At 47.6% G+C, this 21,116-nt stretch overlaps 1 protein-coding gene across 6 annotated transcripts in view; it reads left to right on the forward strand.

The window, feature by feature from the left end:
- Positions 1-13,547: 13,547 nt before the first annotated feature.
- The window catches only part of ACOT7 (acyl-CoA thioesterase 7), a 163,235-nt gene continuing 155,666 nt past the window's right edge, over positions 13,548-21,116 (forward strand). For 3 of the 6 annotated variants that reach the window (XM_083162982.1, XM_083162986.1, XM_083162983.1), the window contains exon 1: positions 13,550-13,800. Coding sequence is in view for 4 of the 6 variants with exons in the window: in XM_083162986.1 (XP_083019112.1) it covers positions 13,742-13,800 (59 nt within the window). In the remaining 2 variants the exon portion in view is untranslated. Of the gene's footprint in view, positions 13,801-21,116 lie in introns of all 6 variants that reach the window. The other 3 variants (XM_083162987.1, XM_083162984.1, XM_083162981.1) reach the window with 3 other exon arrangements.

Genomic DNA, 21,116 nt, shown 5'->3' on the forward strand with positions numbered 1-21,116 from the left:
AGCAAGCAGATCCCATCGAACAGCAGTAGTTGGCCCTGTCAGGCCTAAGGTGACACAAGAAAATGTATCTTCAGCAAAGCCGCTTTTGTAGATGAAGATTGTAACAAGTGATTTCTTTATTCTGAGTTGAAACTTGTTTGTTTGCAGGAATAAGCGATGGGTTCTCCAATAGCACGCGATAGTATCAGGGTGCGCAATACACCACCAAGTGCTTGCGTGCATGCGTTCCGGGAAGTACTATAGATATTCTGGCATAATCAGTGGACAATCATAGCAGAAAGCACACTTCAACACATGTATCACCGAGTGGCAGAGAGATTGCATTTAAAGTCTGTGCCAGCGCCTTAGGGCAGGTTATTGACGTAACCAAAGAAATATTTGTTTGGAAGAGGCCCCGGCGGCGCCGCTCAATAAGTAGAAGTGCCAGATGTAGCGTGTTACTGTATGATGTTTCTACATGAACACGGATAGGTCTTTTATTGCCCCACAAATTCGGTAACACTAGATTTAAGCTCTTCCACTGAGAAAAGCTTAATCCTAGTGTTACAGAATTGTAACCAGAACCACTGTAAGATAAGGGAGGCAAGTCAACATCATCCGAAATATTATACGCCACAAGATTCTCAGTAGAAAAGCTTATTCAGACCTGATCGCAGTACAAATTTGTTCTCAAAATGGGCAAAACCATGCTGCACTGCAGGTGGGGCAGATGTAACATGTGCAGAAAGAGTTATGGGCCCTAAACACAGAGCGACATTCAGCCACTTTCTGAGCGATTTTACATAATCACTCAGAAAGTGGCTGAATATCGCTCTGTGTGTAGCCACACACACAGCAACCCCGATGCGTGGCTCCGCGATACAGAACAGCCCTGATTGTTATTGTGGCTCAGAAGGCTCAAACATTTCTGTGTGTGTGGTGGCCTCTGAGCGATCAGCCGTCCTGATGGCGTTAAGCCGACTGCAAAGCAAGCAACGAAGGACCACTGCTTGGTGAGCGGTAATGAATTACCCCCAAAGAGCACCACTGGAACATGGACTAATCAGTGACTAAATATTATCTGTACAGTACTGCAGCTGCGTAATAGGGGTTAAGTATCCCTTATCCGAAATGCTCAGGACCACAAGCATTTTGGGTAAGGGATCTTTGCGGATTTTGGAATTTTTTTTTCATACTTATCTGGTCCCCTGGTGGTGCCCCAATGGCCCCTTGATGTCCACGGTGTCCCCAGGCGTCCTTCAGGATCCTCTTCAGCAGCAGCTCCAGTCCCAGGGGTGCATTGCACAAGTGCGCCAGTGACATCATCAGCGCGCCCGCGCACTCACACAATGCACCCCATGGGACCGGAGATGTCACTGAACAGGATTCTGAAGGCCGCCATGGACGTCGGGGGACGAGGTAAGGATGAAAAAAGGGGTGACGGGGTACCACCCCCCCCCCCCCCCCCCCCAAATATTCTGAAAAAACATGATTTTCGGAATATTTCGGTTTTTGGAATACACTATAAGGGAGAATCGACCTGTATGTGCGCGCAGTATAAATAACTGGTGATAACAAGAGCTGCCATTTATAACCTCCAGTGCATGGGTGACATTTAATGAGTTGCAAAAACTTTTTTGGGCAATTTTTTTCAGCAAAAACAGCCGAAATCGCACATTTCCGAAATCGCATATTTAATGAAATGTGAAAAGCGGCAAAAAACATGTATTTTGCTGCAAATTCACACATTCTGAAGGTGCGATTTTTAGTAACGCCGGAACTCGCATTCAGATGTTTTCCCAGTATAAAGTATACAAATCGCATATTTAATGAGATGCGAAGACGGGAAAATCTTACTAAAAATCGCCACACATGTAGACCAGGTTCTGACAGGTGAATTTGCTAGAACCATGCACAGATCATTGAGATCTTTGCATGGTCCTGTCTTAAAAAATGTGTAAAAGTTTTTTTTTTATTTTTTTAAATGCCGTGAGGTCCCCCATCCTGAGCATAACCAGCCCCAGTCTCATTGAGCCGGACCTGGTTCCAAAAATACGGGGGACAAAAAGCGTAGGGGTCCCCCGTATTTCTGAAACCAGCCCCGAACTCTTGGACCGGTCCTGGTTCAAAAAATACGGGGGACAAAAAACCTGTGGGTCCGCTGTATTTTGAAACCAGCACCAGTCTCCAACAGCCTGCGGTGTCATTACACAGCTGGGGGACACTTTTTACATAAGGTCCCCGGCCGTACCATGAGCACCGTGGCTGGTCAAGGCTTGGACAGGGTACCTGGGGGAGTGGAGACCCCCCCCCCAATAAAGGGGTCCCCCCCCAGGCTTCACCCATCCAGGGCTGAAGCCTGAGGCTGTCACCGGTGTCCCTGGCCATTGGACGCAGGCCTGATAGTGTTAAATCATTCATACATAACATTGCTTTATACAGGTGCACTACAAGTGCCAGCAGGCCTCCCCCGCATGCTGGGACTTGGAGAACCACAAGTCCCAGCATGTGGGGCATTAATGGGCCGCTGGGACTTGTAGTCCACCCGTAAAAACAATGTTTAAATAAAACACACACACCGAAAAGTACAACTTTATTACACACACACCTCACTTTTACACCAATATACTTACCGAACCAGGGTCCAGCGATTGCCCTCCCTCCTCCACAGCCAGCTCACCCCACAGCTTCCTCCGGCATTGCTAAGAGCTTCTATAATAGCGCTGTCCCAGCGCTATAGAGCCTGTTAGCGTGGTTAGTCAATGCGTCTCCATGGAGACACATAGCTTAGTCCTTTATTGGGGGGGGGTCCCTACTCCCCCATGGTATGGCCGGGGGACCTTATGTAAAAAGTGTCCAAGATTTTTTGTTTCTATTTAGTTTTGGAACCAGGGCCGGTCCAAGAGTGAGGCTGGTTTCAGAAATACTGGGGGACCCCTGCGCTTTTTGTCTCCTGTATTTTTGGAACCAGGTCTGGCTCAATGAGCCCAGGGCTGGTCATGCTCAGGAGGGGGGGACCTCATGCCATTTTTTCCCATTTTTTAGACACAAAATCGCACATTTCTTCAAATTTGCACATTTTCATGACTAAAATTGCACATTTTCATGACTAAAAATCGCTCATTATCGCAACTTTTTGCCCAGATTTCGCATATCATTAAATATGCGTATTCTGGAAACATTTTTTTTATATTGTGCGATTTTGGAAAGTGACTAAAATTCACATCCTATTCAATGTCCTCCCATGCGTTAGCGATCCTGCATTTGTAAAATGCTGTTTTAACTTTTTTTTTATTTTGTATTTGTTTTATAGCACAGAATAGCTCAGACAATGGTCAGTTCGGTTACATCATAGTCTAAACGTTTCCTGGACAATGCAGCAATGAAAGAGCATCTTGTTTGTGGTCAGGTAATTTCTCTCTAAATACCTGTGGTCACTAATAGATATCTATTAATTAAATTGTTCCAGAATTGATTTTGGTTCAAAGGTTACAAAGCCAAGATGATCCCATGAGTGTAACTTTTCATGGATAACAAGATGCTACCTGCAGGACAATAGTATCAGCGCAGCTTGTTGTTACTGGTAATAAAGGGGATGTTTTAGGGCTAGTGTTGTATTCACCTTTGTGCTTTGATGATGTTATCTCTGATGGCCAAACGAGACTAGAGATCACTTCTACGGGGCATGATCAAAGGGCTACAAGAATCAGGATGGGCAGGGACAATAGAGTCAGTCACTCTGGAGTTCTGTTCAGATCAATCTCATTATTATAGATAAGATGCAGCCATGTACTGATGTCTGAAACATTTGCTGTAAAGGGAAACTAAACTAAAATATAAAACATTGTACCACCAGACCGGGGCTGATAAACCAGTACCCAGGGCCGGTGCAAGGCACCGGAGCGCCCCAGGCGACTCGGGGTGGGGGAGCCCCGGTACCGGGGGGTACCTGTTGCGCCGTCTGGGGAGCGGGCTAGGGCGGTCCATGCTGGCGTCTGACAGGAGCCTGCAGTGGTGTCCTTGCCGCGCGGGTACCCTGTGGCGCTGTGTATAAAGCTGGCGGCGGTGGGGGGGTCCCTGCAGTGAATAAGAAATAACTAGTGCTATGCGGCGGCGCGGGAAGCACTTCTGTTTTAAAAACACTGGGCACATGCTGATTCTCAGCCAATCAGCGTGCGGCCAGTGTTTTCAAACCCGGCAGCACTTCCTGCGCCGCCGCATAGCCCGGCGGATAGCGCTAGTTATTTCTTATTCACTGCAGGGACCCCCCCGCCAGCTTTATACACAGCGCCGCAGGTACCCACGCGGCAAGGACACCACTACAGGCTCCTGTCAGAAGCCAGCATGGACCCCCTGCCTGCTCCCCAGATGGTGCAGCAGGTACCCCCATTGCAAGGGGGGCGAGGGGCAAACTGCCGCCCTCCAGTGGTGGCGCCGGCCCTGCCAGTACCACCATAAGGCATCTCACATTGGGGCAGATGGATTAAGCCTTAAAAAGAGATAAACGCGAGGGGGATAAAGAGCGATATGTCTGGCCAATCAGCTCCTAACTGTCATGTTGTAGGCTGTGTTTGAAAATTGTGGGGGAGCATAGTCCCTACAGATTCCAATGGGTCTAGCCATCTGTATGGAATCTGCTGAAAATGTCCCTCCAAAAATGCCCGCCGCCTTGGAGGAGACAGATGCTAGAGGGCCTACTGGACACATGGATAGATGCTGGAGGTCCTACGGGGTAGTATATATTGGTAACTGGAAGTTACAGATTCCGGTTATTAATCTAGTTCTCAGACTCGTTTCTCAGGAGCCCGCACAGGTCATGTTTTCCAGGTCACCTTGTTTTTAAATGTGAAGGTTAGTGATACACAGTGCACCTTTCAGGTGATCTGGAAAGCGTGACCTGTGGGAGGTCCTAAGTAGGGTGGCCGATCCCAGAATTTTGCCTAAAAATGGTGGGATTTGAATTTCATATATGCGCTAATACCAAAGTGGTGCTCAGCTTTTTTTTGGTCACATTGATGCATGTAATAATTGTTTATGCTTATCTGTTTTTTTTTTCTTTTTAGATGTCTAGTTATGATAATCTAAATCTTATGAGCATATAAAAGGCATTTGACAAGACCAATGGCATCTGAGAGGATCTGATGGCATGTTGGCTGGTCTGAGGGCATGTGGGGAGCTGAGAGGGACACCCCAGTTGAAGCAGACTGCCTTTATTCGAGCAGAGAAGAATGACAGTCTCTCTCTGATGGACAGCAATATTAAGATCCAAAAATCATAGGTATTACAAATGTGTTTAGAATTTCCTCAAAAAAATTATGCAATTTTAAAAAATTTCCAATGGTGTAGGGCAGTGGTGTCAAACTCATGGCCCTCCAGCTGTTGTGGAACTACATGTCCCAGCATGGGCTGGCACAGTATTAACAATCCATTATGTAAAATCTGTGGCAGGACATGCTGGAACGTGTAGTTCGGTACTTGTGTATTATCTGGGTGCCCAAGATTTCCATCGTACAACATAGTTTTGATCGCATCGCATCACATGCGATCCGATTGCATGCGATGCGATAAGACCAACTTGGACCCAATTTTTAATTGTACAGGCACCCTGATGGGTGATTACTATGTTAAATGCACCCCCATTGTTACGCGTCCTCCGACCTTTTCATACCCCCACTATCCACGTCGACGTGGAGTAGATTTTAGATAGTGTGGCGAGCCCGAAGCATGGCGAGCGCAGCGAGTCCCGTGAGGAGACGCGGATTACATGTGAAATCATCCGTGTGCGCTTGCCACGCTTCGGCTCGGTGGCTTGCCGAAGCGTGCGCAGCGAGTCCCGCGAGGGGACGCGGATTACATGTGAAGTAATCCGCGTCCCCTCGCTGGGCTCGCTGCGCTCGCCACGCTTCGGGCTCGGTGGCTCACTGCGCTCGCCACACTATCTAAAATCAACTCCACGCTGACGTGGATAGTGGGGGATGAAAAGGTCGGAGGACGCGTACCTCCGCCCCTCACAGGCTCGCTGCACTCGCCACACTTCGGGTGGCCGTTGATAGTGGGGGTGGTGTTAACAATGGGGGTGCATTTAACATAGTAATCACCCATCAGGGTGCCTGTACAATTTAATATCGCATTGCATCGCATGCCATTTGTAATGGCATGCGATGCGATGCAATATTTTATCGCACAGTGTGGGTCTGTGTGCCTGGAAATCGGGTCCCATTGAATACCTTAATTAGTGGTATGCGATGCTATGGGCGCACAAATAATACACAAGTACCTGTAGTTCCACAACAGCTGGAGGGCCATGAGTTTGGCACCTCCTTCATTTCATCGCTTTCAGCCAATGGTCTTTAACCCTCTGTGTATCTAGAAAGCGGTGCGTCTAGGGGGGTACGGACTGTTCATCTGGAGTTTTGTAATTATACCTATTTTCTCCAGTGGCACAAAGTGTAGCAGCTGTGAGTCTGTGTACGCTAGTCAGCAAGGCTGTAGCAGGACACATCTGTATACATGAATTACACTTAAAAATGACTAATTCTACATGTTTCCATGGTAACTTTTCATACTTTTAAATCAATATAATTAACCATTTCAGTGCCAACATCTCTGCGAGTGATGTTAAAAATATCGGCTGAAAATGCCAGCGTGGCTCACATTTGTCATATAAATTCAAACGATCAAGTGTTGTGCAAAAAAGATTATATTTCCTATATATCAGGTCATTATGATGAATAACAATGTTTGCTTGGCAATTTTCACACCTATTTGGACAAATTCACTTGGCACTCAAAGGGTTAACGTAATTAGATCTTTTTATGTTGTAACAACCAGTTTAGGTCATTTTAGGTCCTGTAGAAATTATGGGTGAGATTTAGGGGGAAATTTACTAAAGGAAATTTGTAAAAAATAGGTGTATTTGTATCCAGAAATACACTTATTTTTGACATTTACTATCCCGAAAATACGGCAATTCGTATTCGTATTGATAGCACATCAATACGAATACGAATTGCCGTATTTTCGGGATTTTTTTTACAAATTTCAAAACTTTAGTAAATTTCCCCCTTAATAGGATGAGAGATTCAGAAAGTGAGAGATTTGGTGAGATATCTTGACTTTTTTAAAGCGGCAATCATTTACACTGCAAAACCAGTTTGATTTTGAACGAATACACCTTTTTTCTACGAATCCATATTAGTAAATTTCACCCTATATGTTTTCCCCAGTACATAAAACATACAAGAAAATGTTCAATTTGAGTATAATGGGAAAGACCCTAAGAACCCTGGGTTTAGTAATATCACTATCTCTGATTTAACTGATATTGATTGGGAATCGTACCACAAATGTTTACATTGCATCTTAGCAATAGAGTCTTTTTTTTATTTATATAAAAAGGAATTACAAACACACTTGTGGACGGTCACTACTGCAGCAATAGGAGACTGTCTGCCCTCTGCTGGTCATATTTAAAATAACACCATTTTTATTTAGTTTAAGTCTCCAGACAGCTATAGAGTATACTGCAGCTCACCATTGCCCCTAGAGGTCACATTAAAAAAAAAAGAATTTTTTTTTTTTACATAATTGTAACTGTAACTTCACTGTTAGGAGCTGATTGGCCGGTGAAAAAGTACCAGCCACATTATCAATTCACCGAGCTTAATAAATCTGCCCCTCAGTACCTAAAGATGGCAACAAATAGGGAAACAATATAGAACACTAGAGCAGACATGTAAGCGGCATTGGGCTCATTATGAACTGAAATCACTTATCTCATCTCTTTACTCTCATTTACTATGAGAAATTGCTGAAAATGACTGGTATTACTATGAGCAAAATGCAGCAAAAGCAATAAATTATATTTATATTTCTTCACCCATTCTCGGGAAATACATTTTCCATCAACTACCGTTTAACATGCACAAGTAGATCTGTGATATATGTCATCACATGTCCCTGTTCCTTACAGTATGTAAGATGGCTTTGCATCGGTCGGCCATAAAGGCAACCCACAACAAAGGGTCCAGTGAACAACCGGCGGCCAGACACTTTGGGGGAAATTTACCAATATGAAAAACCTAGTTTTTCGTATTGGTATTTTCCCTACGACTGCATACGACTGTTTAAGTCGTATGCAAAGTCGTGTTCCGGAGGATCAGTTACAAAGCAGTCAGATACGACTGCTTTGTAACCCTCCGATGGTGTAATGATTCGTATTAGCGGCCGTATATATGGCCGCTAATACGAATTATTTCTAGCAGTCTGCACGGATCAGTCAGATCCGTGCAGGCTGCAAGGTGTAAAAAAAAAATAGAAAAAATAAATAAATAAAAAAAAAACGGCGTGGGGTCCCCCCCACAGCCGAAACCAGCACCAGGCTGAAGGAGCCGGGGCCGGTAATTAAAAATCAGGGAACCCGACAAATAGGGGTTCCCCGATTTTTAACAACCAGCCCCAGGCTCCAGGTCCGGGGCTGGTTCCCAAAATACGGGGGACAAAATGAGTAGGGGTCCCCCGTATTTTAAGAACCAGACCCAGGCACAACCAGCCGGCAGGGTAATGCCACAGCCGGGGGACACTTATAATATAAGGTCCCGCGGCCAAAACATTCTCCCTACCGACCAGTCAGCCTGGCCAGGGGCCCTGGGGGAGTGGGGACCCCCCCAATGAAGGGGTCCCCCCCCCTCCAGGACTTACCTGACCAGGCTGAAGCCTGGTGCTGTCCTCGATGCCCCTGGGCGGTGGGCATCGAGCTGATAAATGGTGTAAAAAAAAGATGAACCTATTGTTTTTTACTGTGGCACTACAAGTGCCAGCAAGCCTCCCCAGCAAGCTGGGACTTGGAGAACCACAAGTCCCAGCCTGCTGGGCATTAAAGGGCCCGCTGGCACTTGTAGTTCTACAGTTAAAAAAATAGTGCACAAAACACACTGACACACTTTTAAAATAAAACTTTATTACACACAAAGCCCACACATACTAATACTTACCTATCTTCTTCCCATAGGTCGCCCTGGTCCTGTGTCGTCGTCTTCTGGTCCTGTGTCGTCTTCTTCCTCCATGTCGACCGTCGCTGTCGCCGTCCGGATCCGACGAAATCCATTTGGGAAGCTGTGGAAGGAAACCATACTCACCTGTCCCAGCGCGACGTAGTCCAGGTAAGGGTCTTTGCAAAAAAACAAACCGACACCCCGAAACCAGACCGGACTGACGGAGACGCACGGTGTTTACATCGTGCGGCTCCGCCTCCCGAATGCCGCTATTGGCCGCCTTGCGGCCTAGCGGCCAATCAGGAGCTGCTAGGCCGCAAGGCGGCCAATAGCGGCATTCGGGAGGCGGAGCCGCACGATGTAAACAAACACACGTGCGTCTCCGTCAGTCCGGTCTGGTTTCGGGCTGTCGGTTTGTTTTTTTGCAAAGACCCTTACCTGGACTACGTCGCGCTGGGACAGGTGAGTATGGTTTCCTTCCACAGCTTCCCAAATGGATTTCGTCGGATCCGGACGGCGACAGCGACGGTCGACATGGAGGAAGAAGACGACACAGGACCAGAAGACGACGACACAGGACCAGGGCGACCTATGGGAAGAAGATAGGTAAGTATTAGTATGTGTGGGCTTTGTGTGTAATAAAGTTTTATTTTAAAAGTGTGTCAGTGTGTTTTGTGCACTATTTTTTTAACTGTAGAACTACAAGTGCCAGCGGGCCCTTTAATGCCCAGCAGGCTGGGACTTGTGGTTCTCCAAGTCCCAGCTTGCTGGGGAGGCTTGCTGGCACTTGTAGTGCCACAGTAAAAAACAATAGGTTCATCTTTTTTTTACACCATTTATCAGCTCGATGCCCACCGCCCAGGGGCATCGAGGACAGCACCAGGCTTCAGCCTGGTCAGGTAAGTCCTGGAGGGGGGGAACCCCTTCATTGGGGGGGTCCCCACTCCCCCAGGGCCCCTGGCCAGGCTAACTGGTCGGTAGGGAGAATGTTTTGGCCGCGGGACCTTATATTATAAGTGTCCCCCGGCTGTGGCATTACCCTGCCGGCTGGTTGTGCCTGGGGCTGGTTCTTAAAATACGGGGGACCCCTACTCATTTTGTCCCCCGTATTTTGGGAACCAGCCCCGGACCTGGAGCCTGGGGCTGGTTGTTAAAAATCGGGGAACCCCTATTTGTCGGGTTCCCTGATTTTTAATTACCGGCCCCGGCTCCTTCAGCCTGGTGCTGGTTATGGCTGTAGGGGGGACCCCACGCCGTTTTTTTTTTAATTTATTTATTTTTCTATTTTTTTACACTGTAGCCTGCACGGATCTGACTGATCCGTGCAGGCTAAAACGCAAATAGAACAGGAAAATGGTGTTCTATTTTCCTGTCGTATTTGCGTGGGTGTTTCACACCACTAAGCAGCCGTATTGTCAGTACGGCTGCTTAGTAAATCAGAAACCACCATTCTTTTGAATGGTGATTTCTGTCGTATCCTATATATGGTGTAGGGCATTCGTATTTGTAACTGCAAATACGAATGTTCCATCTTTAGGACTACGAATTGTTGTATTTTTGGGATTGTAAATCCCGAAAATACAAATTCGTAAAAAAAAGGTGTATTTCTCCCTACGAATACACCTTTTTTCTACGAATCCATTTTGGTAAATGTCCCTCTTTGTCATGACCAGACACTATAGGTGATATTTAATAGGATGAGAGATTCAGAAAGTGAGAGATTTGGGAAGAAATCTCCAGGGTTTTTTTAAAGCGGCAATCATTTACACTGCAAAACCAGTTGATTTTGCAGTGTAAATGATTGCCGCTTTAAAAAAACAACCTGGAGATTTCTTACCAAATCTCTCACTTTCTGAATCTCTAATCCTATTAAATCTCACCCAATGTATCAACTATAATACGTATGATAGACCACGTTCCCCCATCCATTAGAGGGGGTGATCAGGGAAAATAAAACTTTTGCAGATAGAATCCATGTGGATCCACAAATTGGGTACATTGGCACCAAGAGGCCTGAATGAGATTGCTTTCTTAAAGGGTTCCACTCCAGCACAACTCCCACTGGTTACCACATGGAACAATCCTGGCCCCACAGTTACATATCTATCTATACACACACACACACACACACACACACACACAGTACAATGCATATACTGCATATAATATGAATATATGGATTCATATTTGCGCTAATAACAAGTGGTGTTCAGCTTTTTTTTGGTCATATTGATGCATGTAATAATTGTTTATGCTTAGATCGTACTTACTTAATCTCCCAAAAGGTGCAGGAGATTTTTTAGGTGGATCTCCCAACCCCAGTGACTTAGCAATAGGCCCCGCGGTGGCTTGGCAGAGTTGGGTAACTTGTGGGCGCTGGGGCTGCAGGGACTATTGCTTCACCCCTGCCTGGATCTGCAGATACTTGAAGACTAAAAATATAGAAAACATGTGGCAATTGCGCAAATGAAGCTGATAAACAAACTAAAAACTTTGACCCCTGGGGGATTAAATCAGGACTTTGAGTTAAATTGGTTTCATTAATTTTAATATATTTCTCTATAACCTTTTATATAGTTATAATATGCTTTTTAGTGTTTACCATTTCTTATAGCTTATGTGTTCTTTTAGAGAAGAACATTGAGTAATTTATTATTATTTTATAAATTCTTACAAGACCATCCTTCGCCATTCAATCACTGGTGGCTTAGCGGGAAAGCCAGCAAACACATGGCTGGAAGTCATGCTGCCTCTATAACGACTTCTAGTAGGGGAACTTCCGGTAAGGTCGCGAACGGAACACGTGGATGGCCGCAAAGACAATCCGTGGGGAGAAATATCTATGGTGAACAGGCTGTTTTTACTTTATGTCATTATTATCATATTCCCATTTTACTGTACGTGAATAAAAATACATTTTAAAACGTTTTGTGGGGACAGAAAAGAAACCTCGATATATTTGATAATCACACCAATTCACAAGAGTACAAGTATGATAGTTCCTTGAAACCCTGAAAGAAACCTTGATGTGTGTTAAACCAAGGCTGCAAAGCTTAAGAAGCGCTCAAATCCACAAAAAAAAGCTTTGCTTTCGGACCCGATGATTCATGTCTGCAGGTCCGTTGCACCTACTCCCATTGAATATGGCCAATTTTGTAAGAGGCATTTGTATTGGGGGCACGTGTGATAGACCAGCAGAGGCATTGAGGGGCAGAGGTGCCGATTTATGTTTTTGCTGGTGGGTGCTCAAGCCTGTTGAAAGGCTCAACAAGCAAATACAGTGGCCCGGCATTGGGACTCTGGAGTTACGAGCACGTGGGTGCTCATTATTTCCTGTGGGTGCTCGGGCCCTTGAGCACCCACGGAATCGGCACCTATGTAATGAGGGTAGGAATAGGAGTCGGCAAGGGCCGCCTGTCAGCGGAGGAATAGGAGTCGGCAAGGGCCGCCTGTCAGGGGAGGAATAGGAGTCGGCAAGGGCCGCCTCTCAGGGAAGGAATAGGAGTCGGCAAGGGCCGCCTGTCAGGGGAGGAATAGGAGTCGGCAAGGGCCGCCTGTCAGGAGAGGAATAGGAGTCGGCAAGGGCCGCCTGTCAGGGGAGGAATAGGAGTCGGCAAGGGCCGCCTGTCAGGAGAGGAATAGGAGTCGGCAAGGGCCGCCTGTCAGGGGAGGAATAGGAGTCGGCAAGGGCCGCCTGTCAGGGGAGGAATAGGAGTCGGCAAGGGCCGCCTGTCAGGGCAGGAATAGGAGTCGGCAAGGGCCGCCTGTCAGGGGAGGAATAGGAGTCGGCAAGGGCCGCCTGTCAGGGGAGGAATAGGAGCCAGCAAGGACCGCATGTCATGGGAGGATTAGGAGTCGGCAAAGGCCACATGACGGGGAGGAATATGAGACAGCAAGGGCCACCTTTAAGGGAGCGTATGCAGAGCCGAATTTCCCATTAGGCACGTGAGGCACGTGCCTAGGGGCGGCACATGTTTGGGGGCGGCACTTGGATGCCTGTGATAGTACTGTCAGCCCAAAATGTACCAATAACGGCAAAATATCCACTGTACTGTACTATATTCCATCTTAAATAGAGTCTAAATGGATAGGACATGCAGATACTGCCCCTATAAACTGTCCTACTTAGTAAACATTATTGTTGTGCCTAGGGGCGCCCTCATCCCTAAATCCGCCCCTGAGCGTATGCGGTCATTAAGTCGACAATTAAAAGTCGACATGATCTAGTTCAACATTGATGAAAGGTCAACACAAGCAAAAGGTCTACATAATGTCAAGCACATGGGCACATGGTAAAGCATGAAAGAGCAAAAAAAAACTCGTCGACCTTTTCAGCATGTCGACCATATGGTGTCACTATTGATACCTACCCCCCTGAGCATGTGCTAAACCGCCCCCACCCCCACAGCTGCATTATAACCCGTCTCGGACAGCAGCGGCATGACAGGACACCGCTGCAGCAGCAGCTAGAAAAGAGGAAGAGACGGGGAAAGCCAGGGGGCGGGCATCTAGTGACGTCACTGGCCAGGGAACGACATGCCAGAGATGGGCGGACTCGGTGACGTCTGCGCCGTGCCCGTGCTCCCAGACTGACAGTGCAATCCCACATCAGCAGCGTGTGCCCGGGAGGAGGAGCCACCTGTCCTGCGCTATAGAGGTGTCACCCTGCCCCTTCTCCCTCCCCTCCCAGGCTCAGCATCGGTATCCCGGAGGAGGCGTACCACTACCACCACTTGCCGGCCACGTTCCTTCCAGCAGCCGCAGTCACCATGGCTCAGCAGCCGCAGCACCGGGAGCCCGCCGTAGCCTCCGCCATCCAGATAAGCAGGTGAGCCCAGCAGCAGCGGCTTCAGGGAGGTCGGGCCGGGGACAGGATGGGGGCAGGAGGAGGCGCAGCAGCTGGGGCTGCAGAGTGGGGGCCTGTAGGTATGACATCTGCAGCTCACATGTCATGCCCAGGAAGCAGCTGTGTTCTGGGGTCACTACCTATGTGATGGCACACAACCCAATAAGGGGAGGGGGAGTGGCTCCAACCTGGGCATTGGTGCTCTTCACCTGGGCATTGGTGCTGATGAATAAGTGGCATACTTGAACTCTATGCGGTCCATCCATTTAGGGGCAATGCCCATGAAGTAGTGCCGCACACATGGTAGTCACTCATTGGCGTATCAAAATTGCACCCTGATGAGGTTGAAAAATAAAATGTGCCATTTAGGGTTCTGCTGCTGGCAGGGCAATGCCATGGGCATAAGCCACAATCCTGCCCTCATTGGATGGGTAGGGTATCTTGTCTATGTGCTCTATGTTGACCTTAACTCTGCAGACAGCACACCAGAAATCCAGGACGTTTTAACCTTTTATGCATAACATACTACTAAACCATGGGGTCTATATCCTGAGCCCTGCAATGAAATCAAGTACCAGCCAATCAGCTCCAAAATGCCATGTTTAAAGCAGGGTTTAAAAATGTACAGCAGCTGGTGCTTTATCTACCTCAAAAGCTTAGTACATAGACCCTAATATCTGTATTCAGTGGTGGCTTTCTGGTGTCTACACAGACTGTTGTCTATGTACTAAACCTTGACAATAGAAGGTAACCCGGCTCCTGCTCCCCCATCTCCTCTTCCGTTGAATTGCAGCCCAGAGGTCCCGGAGCGCAGGCGTCTTCAACTCAGGATGCCGGCGGCCAATTAAAATGTAGCACCAGCTGGTGAGCCAATCAGAGTTTGTGTACTGGCAGCCGCTCTGATTGGCTGCCGGTACGCGAGTTCTTGGTTCAAAAGCCGGTGCAGCATTTGGTACTTGTGTATTATCACGGTGCCCGGCTATGCTGCGCTGACAACGTAGCCGGCGCCGTGATAATACAGTCGTTCATTGTGTGTGTGTGTTGTGGTTTATTCTTACCCTCCTCCGGGCCGGCCACCGCGTCCATCGTCCATCACGATCCCCGCTGACTGTCACTCCCCGGCGGCAGCGTTCAGTCCCCCTCCTCTGGCAGTCACTCCCCGGCGCCAGCAATGTACGTAAGCGTAGTGCCGCTGGGGGAGCTTCACATGGTTTCCCTGCTCCCCAAGTGGCACTACGCTAATTGCGTACATTGTCTGCTGCGAGTGCCGGAGGAGGGGGACTGAATGCTGGTGCCAGGTAGTGACTGCCGGAAGAGGGGGACTGAACGCTGCCGCTGGGGAGTGAGGGACGCGGTGGCTGGGCCGGAGGAGGGTAAGTATAAAGCACAACACACATTTCCCCCCCACTATCCATGATATACCCCCAGTATCCACGTGGGCGTGGAGTTAATTGTATAAAGTGTGGCGAGCCACCGAGCCCGAAGCGCAGCGAGCGAATGCGTATCCGCGGGGCTCGCCACGCTTCGGGCTCGGTGGCATGCTGCGCACGCCACACTTTATAAAATTAATTCCATGCCCACATGGATACTGGGGTATGACGTGGGCAGTGGGGATAGAAGGCATTGTGTATTATCACAGCTCCAGAACAAGTTACGTAGTTTACGTAGCCAGCATAGTGGTGTATTAGTTTTCTCAATACACCACTACGCAAACTACACAATGGGCGCCGTGATAATACACAAGTATCCAGCAATTTTATTGGCTGCTGGTGTCCTGGGTTGAATAAGTCTGAGCTCTGGGGACCGGCTTTGTTCAGCGCAGTGGAGGCAGTGAGGGGGGGGGGGGTGTGTTGCGGTAGGCAAAATGAGCTGCCAGGGCCCGTGACAGCTGTACCCACAGCACCCCCTATTGGCGGCCCTGATGCAGTGATGATGGGCAAAATTGCTGGGCTGAAAATCCCTCATTGCATACACATTGAACGGTTGCCAGCAATTTTTCAAGGGGTAGACGACTATGGGAAGTTGCAGTAGTGTATGGCCACAGTTTGGTTGTGCATATAGAATATTGTATATATCATTTATATTTAATTCTTTACATAATAAAGTGAGTAAAAAGAAACACATTGGGCTTATTTAACAATAAGATGTCTGTTTACTGTAAATGGCAGAGGTGACCATAACTGGTGTTTTCTGACACGCACAGCTGCTATATGATGATTCTGCATCAATTGGCCTGCGGGGACTGATGGCGCGGCTCTGCGGGTGTGTATAGGTGAATATGTGCAAGGCCGCTGTGCGAATGCCTTTGGTGGCCATGGGGAGGCCCACAAAAATGGTGGGTGCGCTCAAAAATACGCTGGGCGAACACAGGCAGGTCGAAGCCTGCACGGGGCAGGCGTATAATCTCACACGACGTCAGTGCCTCGTTCTCCGTCATATTCTTTGTGAATAAGTCGGCTTAGACTGACTTATCTACGAACGGGTAAAAGTCATTCGATGGTTAGCAACCATCAAATGCCTTTTCACCTGTATGCCTGCAGGCCAATGGATGTGTGAGTGTCCACATCTGTTCGCATGCTGCCGCGTATATTCATGGGAGGCAGGTGTTCGTTCGCCTAGGGGGTGGCATTAACCCACTTGCTAAGCACCAAGCTGAATAAGGTCCTTAGTTCTTTGTGCCGCTGGGCATGGGGGAATGCACCAGCTTTAGGCACGTACAGCAGCTAAACCCATGCAAACTACTGGTGCCCAACTGTGAACGGATTTCTTCTCGCCACCTCGGGATGGTGCCAGCAGAAATAAATAGCTGGGCACCTGGGGCACATGTGCCCAGCTACACAGCGTGACAGGAGCTGTGCGGATGATTAAGCAATTGAATTGCCAACATACTGCGTGGCACTACGTCTGATGCCAGGGCACCCAGTCACCTACTATTATACACAGTATATAATTGGGTGTCACAGGAAGAAAAGTCGACCAATATTGACATTTTGGTGTCGACATATTGACGATCGAACTAGCCTTTGTCTTTGATCCATTCACCAAAAGTTATGTATTGTTGATGTTGGATGTGGTATATTAGGTTGATATTTTTTTGGGGTATGGGGATGTCCGTGTCAACACCTGAGAATGAGGACCCCCAATTAGTGTACCGTGTCACCTCACTTTGGGGCACAAATGGCCAATCACAGTCTATGTGGAGGGTAAAATCTGAAAAAAAATGCTAAAAACTTATTCACCAGGGTCTCTTCCCTCGTACTATCCGTGCCATCAGTATTTTTCTATCTCCGCATAAGTATTTTTATGACACCCTTATTTCCTGGTTTACAGGCTGAGATTAGTCTAAATTAAAACCATCATTTTACAGTATAAACAAATATTTGAATGAGTGATAGAGTGAACAGGGCGGCAGTTGGGTCCAGGGAAGTTACGTTAGGTGTGGCTAGGAGTCAATGGGGCAGATGTATTAAGCCTGGCAAAGAGATAAACTGGACAAAAAGTGGAAGGAGATAACGCACCAGCCAATCAGCTTCCAACTGTCATATTTCAAACACAGCTGATTGGCTGGTACTTTATCTCCAGTTTATCTCTTCGCCAGGCTTAATACATCTGCCCCTTATTTAGTAAACTATCTTTTACTTAAGCATCTTATGTTGGGAGTTTATTTGTTCAAACAATAAATACGTTCTGATAAAAACATGCTATCTATTTTCATTTAAATCACAAGGTGCGTACACAATGTATGATACCCTTCCCAAGCGATATCATCAGTTATTTCCCCTGAATTGCCAAGCGAATGATATAGTAAATACACACGGAACGATATCCTTAACAATATAATTCAGTGATGTCATCTGGTCCCCATACCTCCCAACTTTTAGGCTTCTAGAAGAAGGAAATAGGCAGGGGGCGTGGTTTGCCAAAAAGGAGTCATGGCCTATACTCGCGTCTTTTGGTGAGGCCACGCCCTGTTTTGCTGCTGTGGGGGCATGGCCCAGAGGCTCTGTGAGCCTATAGCCATGCCCCCAGCCCCTCTGACTGCGGGAATAGATGCTGTGCGCAGACTGGGGGGATGACTCCCCTCCGCCGCGGGACACTGCCGAGTTTCAGGAACATTCCTGAAAACCGAGACGTTCCCGTGGAAATCGGGACAGTTGGGAGGTATAGTTCCCTGCTCCGTACACGCAGTCATTGATGTTCTAGTTAAACTGAGCTGCATTTACAGAACAACTGGGAGGAAGAGTGGGGGTGCGTGTCATTAGCAACCCGCCGGGTTGCATAAGCTTGCATCTTTCGCAATTACGAGTGGTGTCAGATTTACAGTGCGCCAATGCAATGTACCACGGCTCTCACAAATGGCTCCCACCAGACTGCACAGGATCCACCATCCACTGTCCATGTCCATCAGATCCTCAGTGCCCTGTGTACAGGCTGTAAAATATAATCGCTTTATGATCCTGGGAACTGGGGTTGGAGCCAGGTTCTGGTACAGCTTTCACCCATTCTGCTGCTTAACCCTTTGAGTGCATACAGAACTTGTCAAAATAGGTGTGAAAATTGCCAAGCAATCATTTTTATTCATCATAATGACCAGTAATGTTTACCATTTTTATTTTTTTTATAGGAAATTTAAATTTTTATTTGAACGTCTATAACACATGAGCGGCTCTGGCATTTTCTGTAAACTTTTTATTGAATGCCCATTAGGGAGGTATTCAATAAGTTCTGACTTTCTGCCTAGGATTCACCCTATTCAAATAGAGGCCGAATTTTCACCTATGCAAAAAATGTGGCAGTGGTAAAAAACTCCCAGAGAATTAGCAAATGACGCACGTGTTATAGACCCTTTGCTGCTTTTTGAGGCATTTTCCGCCAATGCCTTTTCACCCAATAAAAAGTGAAAAATGCAAAATGTCTAAATAGTTCAGTTTTTAGGCAATCTGAAAACCCAAACTAATTGAATACCCCCCAAAAGCCCCGTACACACGGGGGAGATATATTGCTCAGCAATATATTGCTAGCAATACATTGCTCAGCAATATATTGCCCAGTGTCTCCTTTTCATCAGCGACCAGAGATGGTCGCTGATGAAAGGGAACCTCTGCCGATTTACAATGGGGCTGAAAACGGGAGCGCGCACCTGGCAATTTATCGCTGGGGCACACTTCCATCACTGGCAATATGGTCGCCAGCGATCGCTATCGCCCCCATGTGTACACAGCTTTAGGCTGGTTTCACACACTCCGGCTCCTGCCGGACAGTGAAATCCTGCACGGCTAGGGAGCCGTGCCGCACACATTAGTTGTGAATGGACACTATTGTGTCTATTCACACGGGACGGCCACGACCTGGCCGCACGGTTGCAGCCGGACCCCGCCACTGGAAGGGACGGCTGCCGGGCTGTGGCCATCCCCTCCATGATAATCTACTGTGTGCGGCACGGCTCCCTGGCCGTGCAGGTTTTCGCCGTCCGGCAGGAGTCGGAGTGTGTGAAACCAGCCTTAGTCTGTAAACTCACATGTCTGGCATGAGGACATCTTGTGGCCACACCTAATAAATTTACACAAAGACCATTAAAAGGGAGAACATGGTGCGAATTCAGTTGAGTGTGAGTTAAAAAAAAAAAAAAAACTTGTGTACCTGGCACCAAATTTGGGATTAGAGTGGGTATGCCCGCTTCCGATGGTATACAATAAAAAGTTGGCTGCTGGGTTTTCAGCATTGAAATCCCTGCAGTGTGCAAATGGAAAAAATAAATACTGCCCAGTGGTCTCCATCTTTGCACTGGGGAGTGGACTGCTGGGGGATGTAGTTCTCCCAGCTGCTGCTTCCGAGGAATAATGCACTGACAAGAGGGGGGTCGCACATACCAAAACACATTAAAAGACACACACAAACGTAACACTTACTGTTGCTCACCTTCTCTTTGGAAGGTGAGTAATTACTGACTAAGCTAATTGGAAATGTCCAATTGCTTAATTAGTCCTAAGGGATATGGAGCCAGATTCTCTAAGCTTCAAAAGTGATAAAATGGAGAGTGATAAACAGCCAGCCAATCCGCTCCTACCTGCCATGTCCCAGATTGTGTTTGAAAAATGTCAGACTGGAGCTGATTGGCTGGCTGTTTATCACTTTTGAAGCTTAGAGAATCTGGCCCATGGGCTGGTACTGGTAAGGTGCAAGTCTGGTGATTTTTCTGAATATAAACTATTTAAGGATAAATCAGACTTGCTCTCGTTCAATTGAATTCCTCCCTAGGAATCCTCAAACTATGGGACCCCATCAGACAATAAAAATAATTAGAGGACCCTAAGAAGTTACTGCAGAAGGGGATGCGGTCATCTATTAGAATGAACTTAGGTCTACAGTCATTAGGTCGACCCCACTAGGTCGACTGGCAGGAAGGTCGACCTGACTTAAGGTCGACATGACTTAAGGTCGAATTTGCATAAAGGTCGACATGAGGAAGGTCGACTGGTCATAAGGTCGACATGGGTTTTTCACTGTTTTTTGAGCCGACATGTGCCGACAGGCGGTATTTCATGCCCTACCATCCACTAGGGCAGGGCTGGGCAATTGCGGCCCTCCAGATGTTGAGGAACTACACATCCCAGCATGCCTTGCAGCAGTTTCAGCATGGCCACATAGCAAAACTAATGCAAAGCATCCTGGGATGTGTAGTTCCTCAACATCTGGAGGGCCGCAATTGCCCAGCCCTGCACTAGGGCGTGGTGGGAGAATAAAATAGTGTGCCGAGCGCAGCGAGGCACCGCGCCCGAAGCATTGCGAGCGTTGCGAGGGTCCGATTCTCATTGCCAACTGTGTCCATGTCGACTGTGTCGACATTCGGACCAAAAACCAGTGAAAAACCCATGTCGACCTTATGACCAGTCGACCTTCCTCATGTCGACCTTTATGCAAATTCGACCTTAAGTCATGTCGACCTTGGCCCATGTCGACCTTAAGCCAGTCGACCTAGTGGGGTCGACCTAATGACTGTAGACCTAAGTTCATTCTGACAGATGTCCCGATTCCCTGCAGAAGGTCATCACATCACATCACATGTGTGGTCAGCAGACAGCACATACAGGGCAGCATTGTGGAGGAACAGCCTGATGGTCAGAAACATGGAGTCGCGACCCCATGCTGAGAAGGTCGAGACCCACAGTTTGAGAACCGCTGCTCTTGAGTAGACTGTAAGCTCCTTGGAGCAGGGCCGTCTACCCTCCTGTTCTAACAGCCCTTAGTGTTCACGCTAGGCTGATTTTAGAAGGCGGCCATGCCCTGGCTGATTTTTT

Source organism: Crinia signifera, chromosome 19 (assembly GCF_055691185.1).
Source record: "Crinia signifera chromosome 19, ASM5569118v1, whole genome shotgun sequence".
In the NCBI taxonomy this organism is placed as follows: domain Eukaryota; kingdom Metazoa; phylum Chordata; class Amphibia; order Anura; family Myobatrachidae; genus Crinia; species Crinia signifera.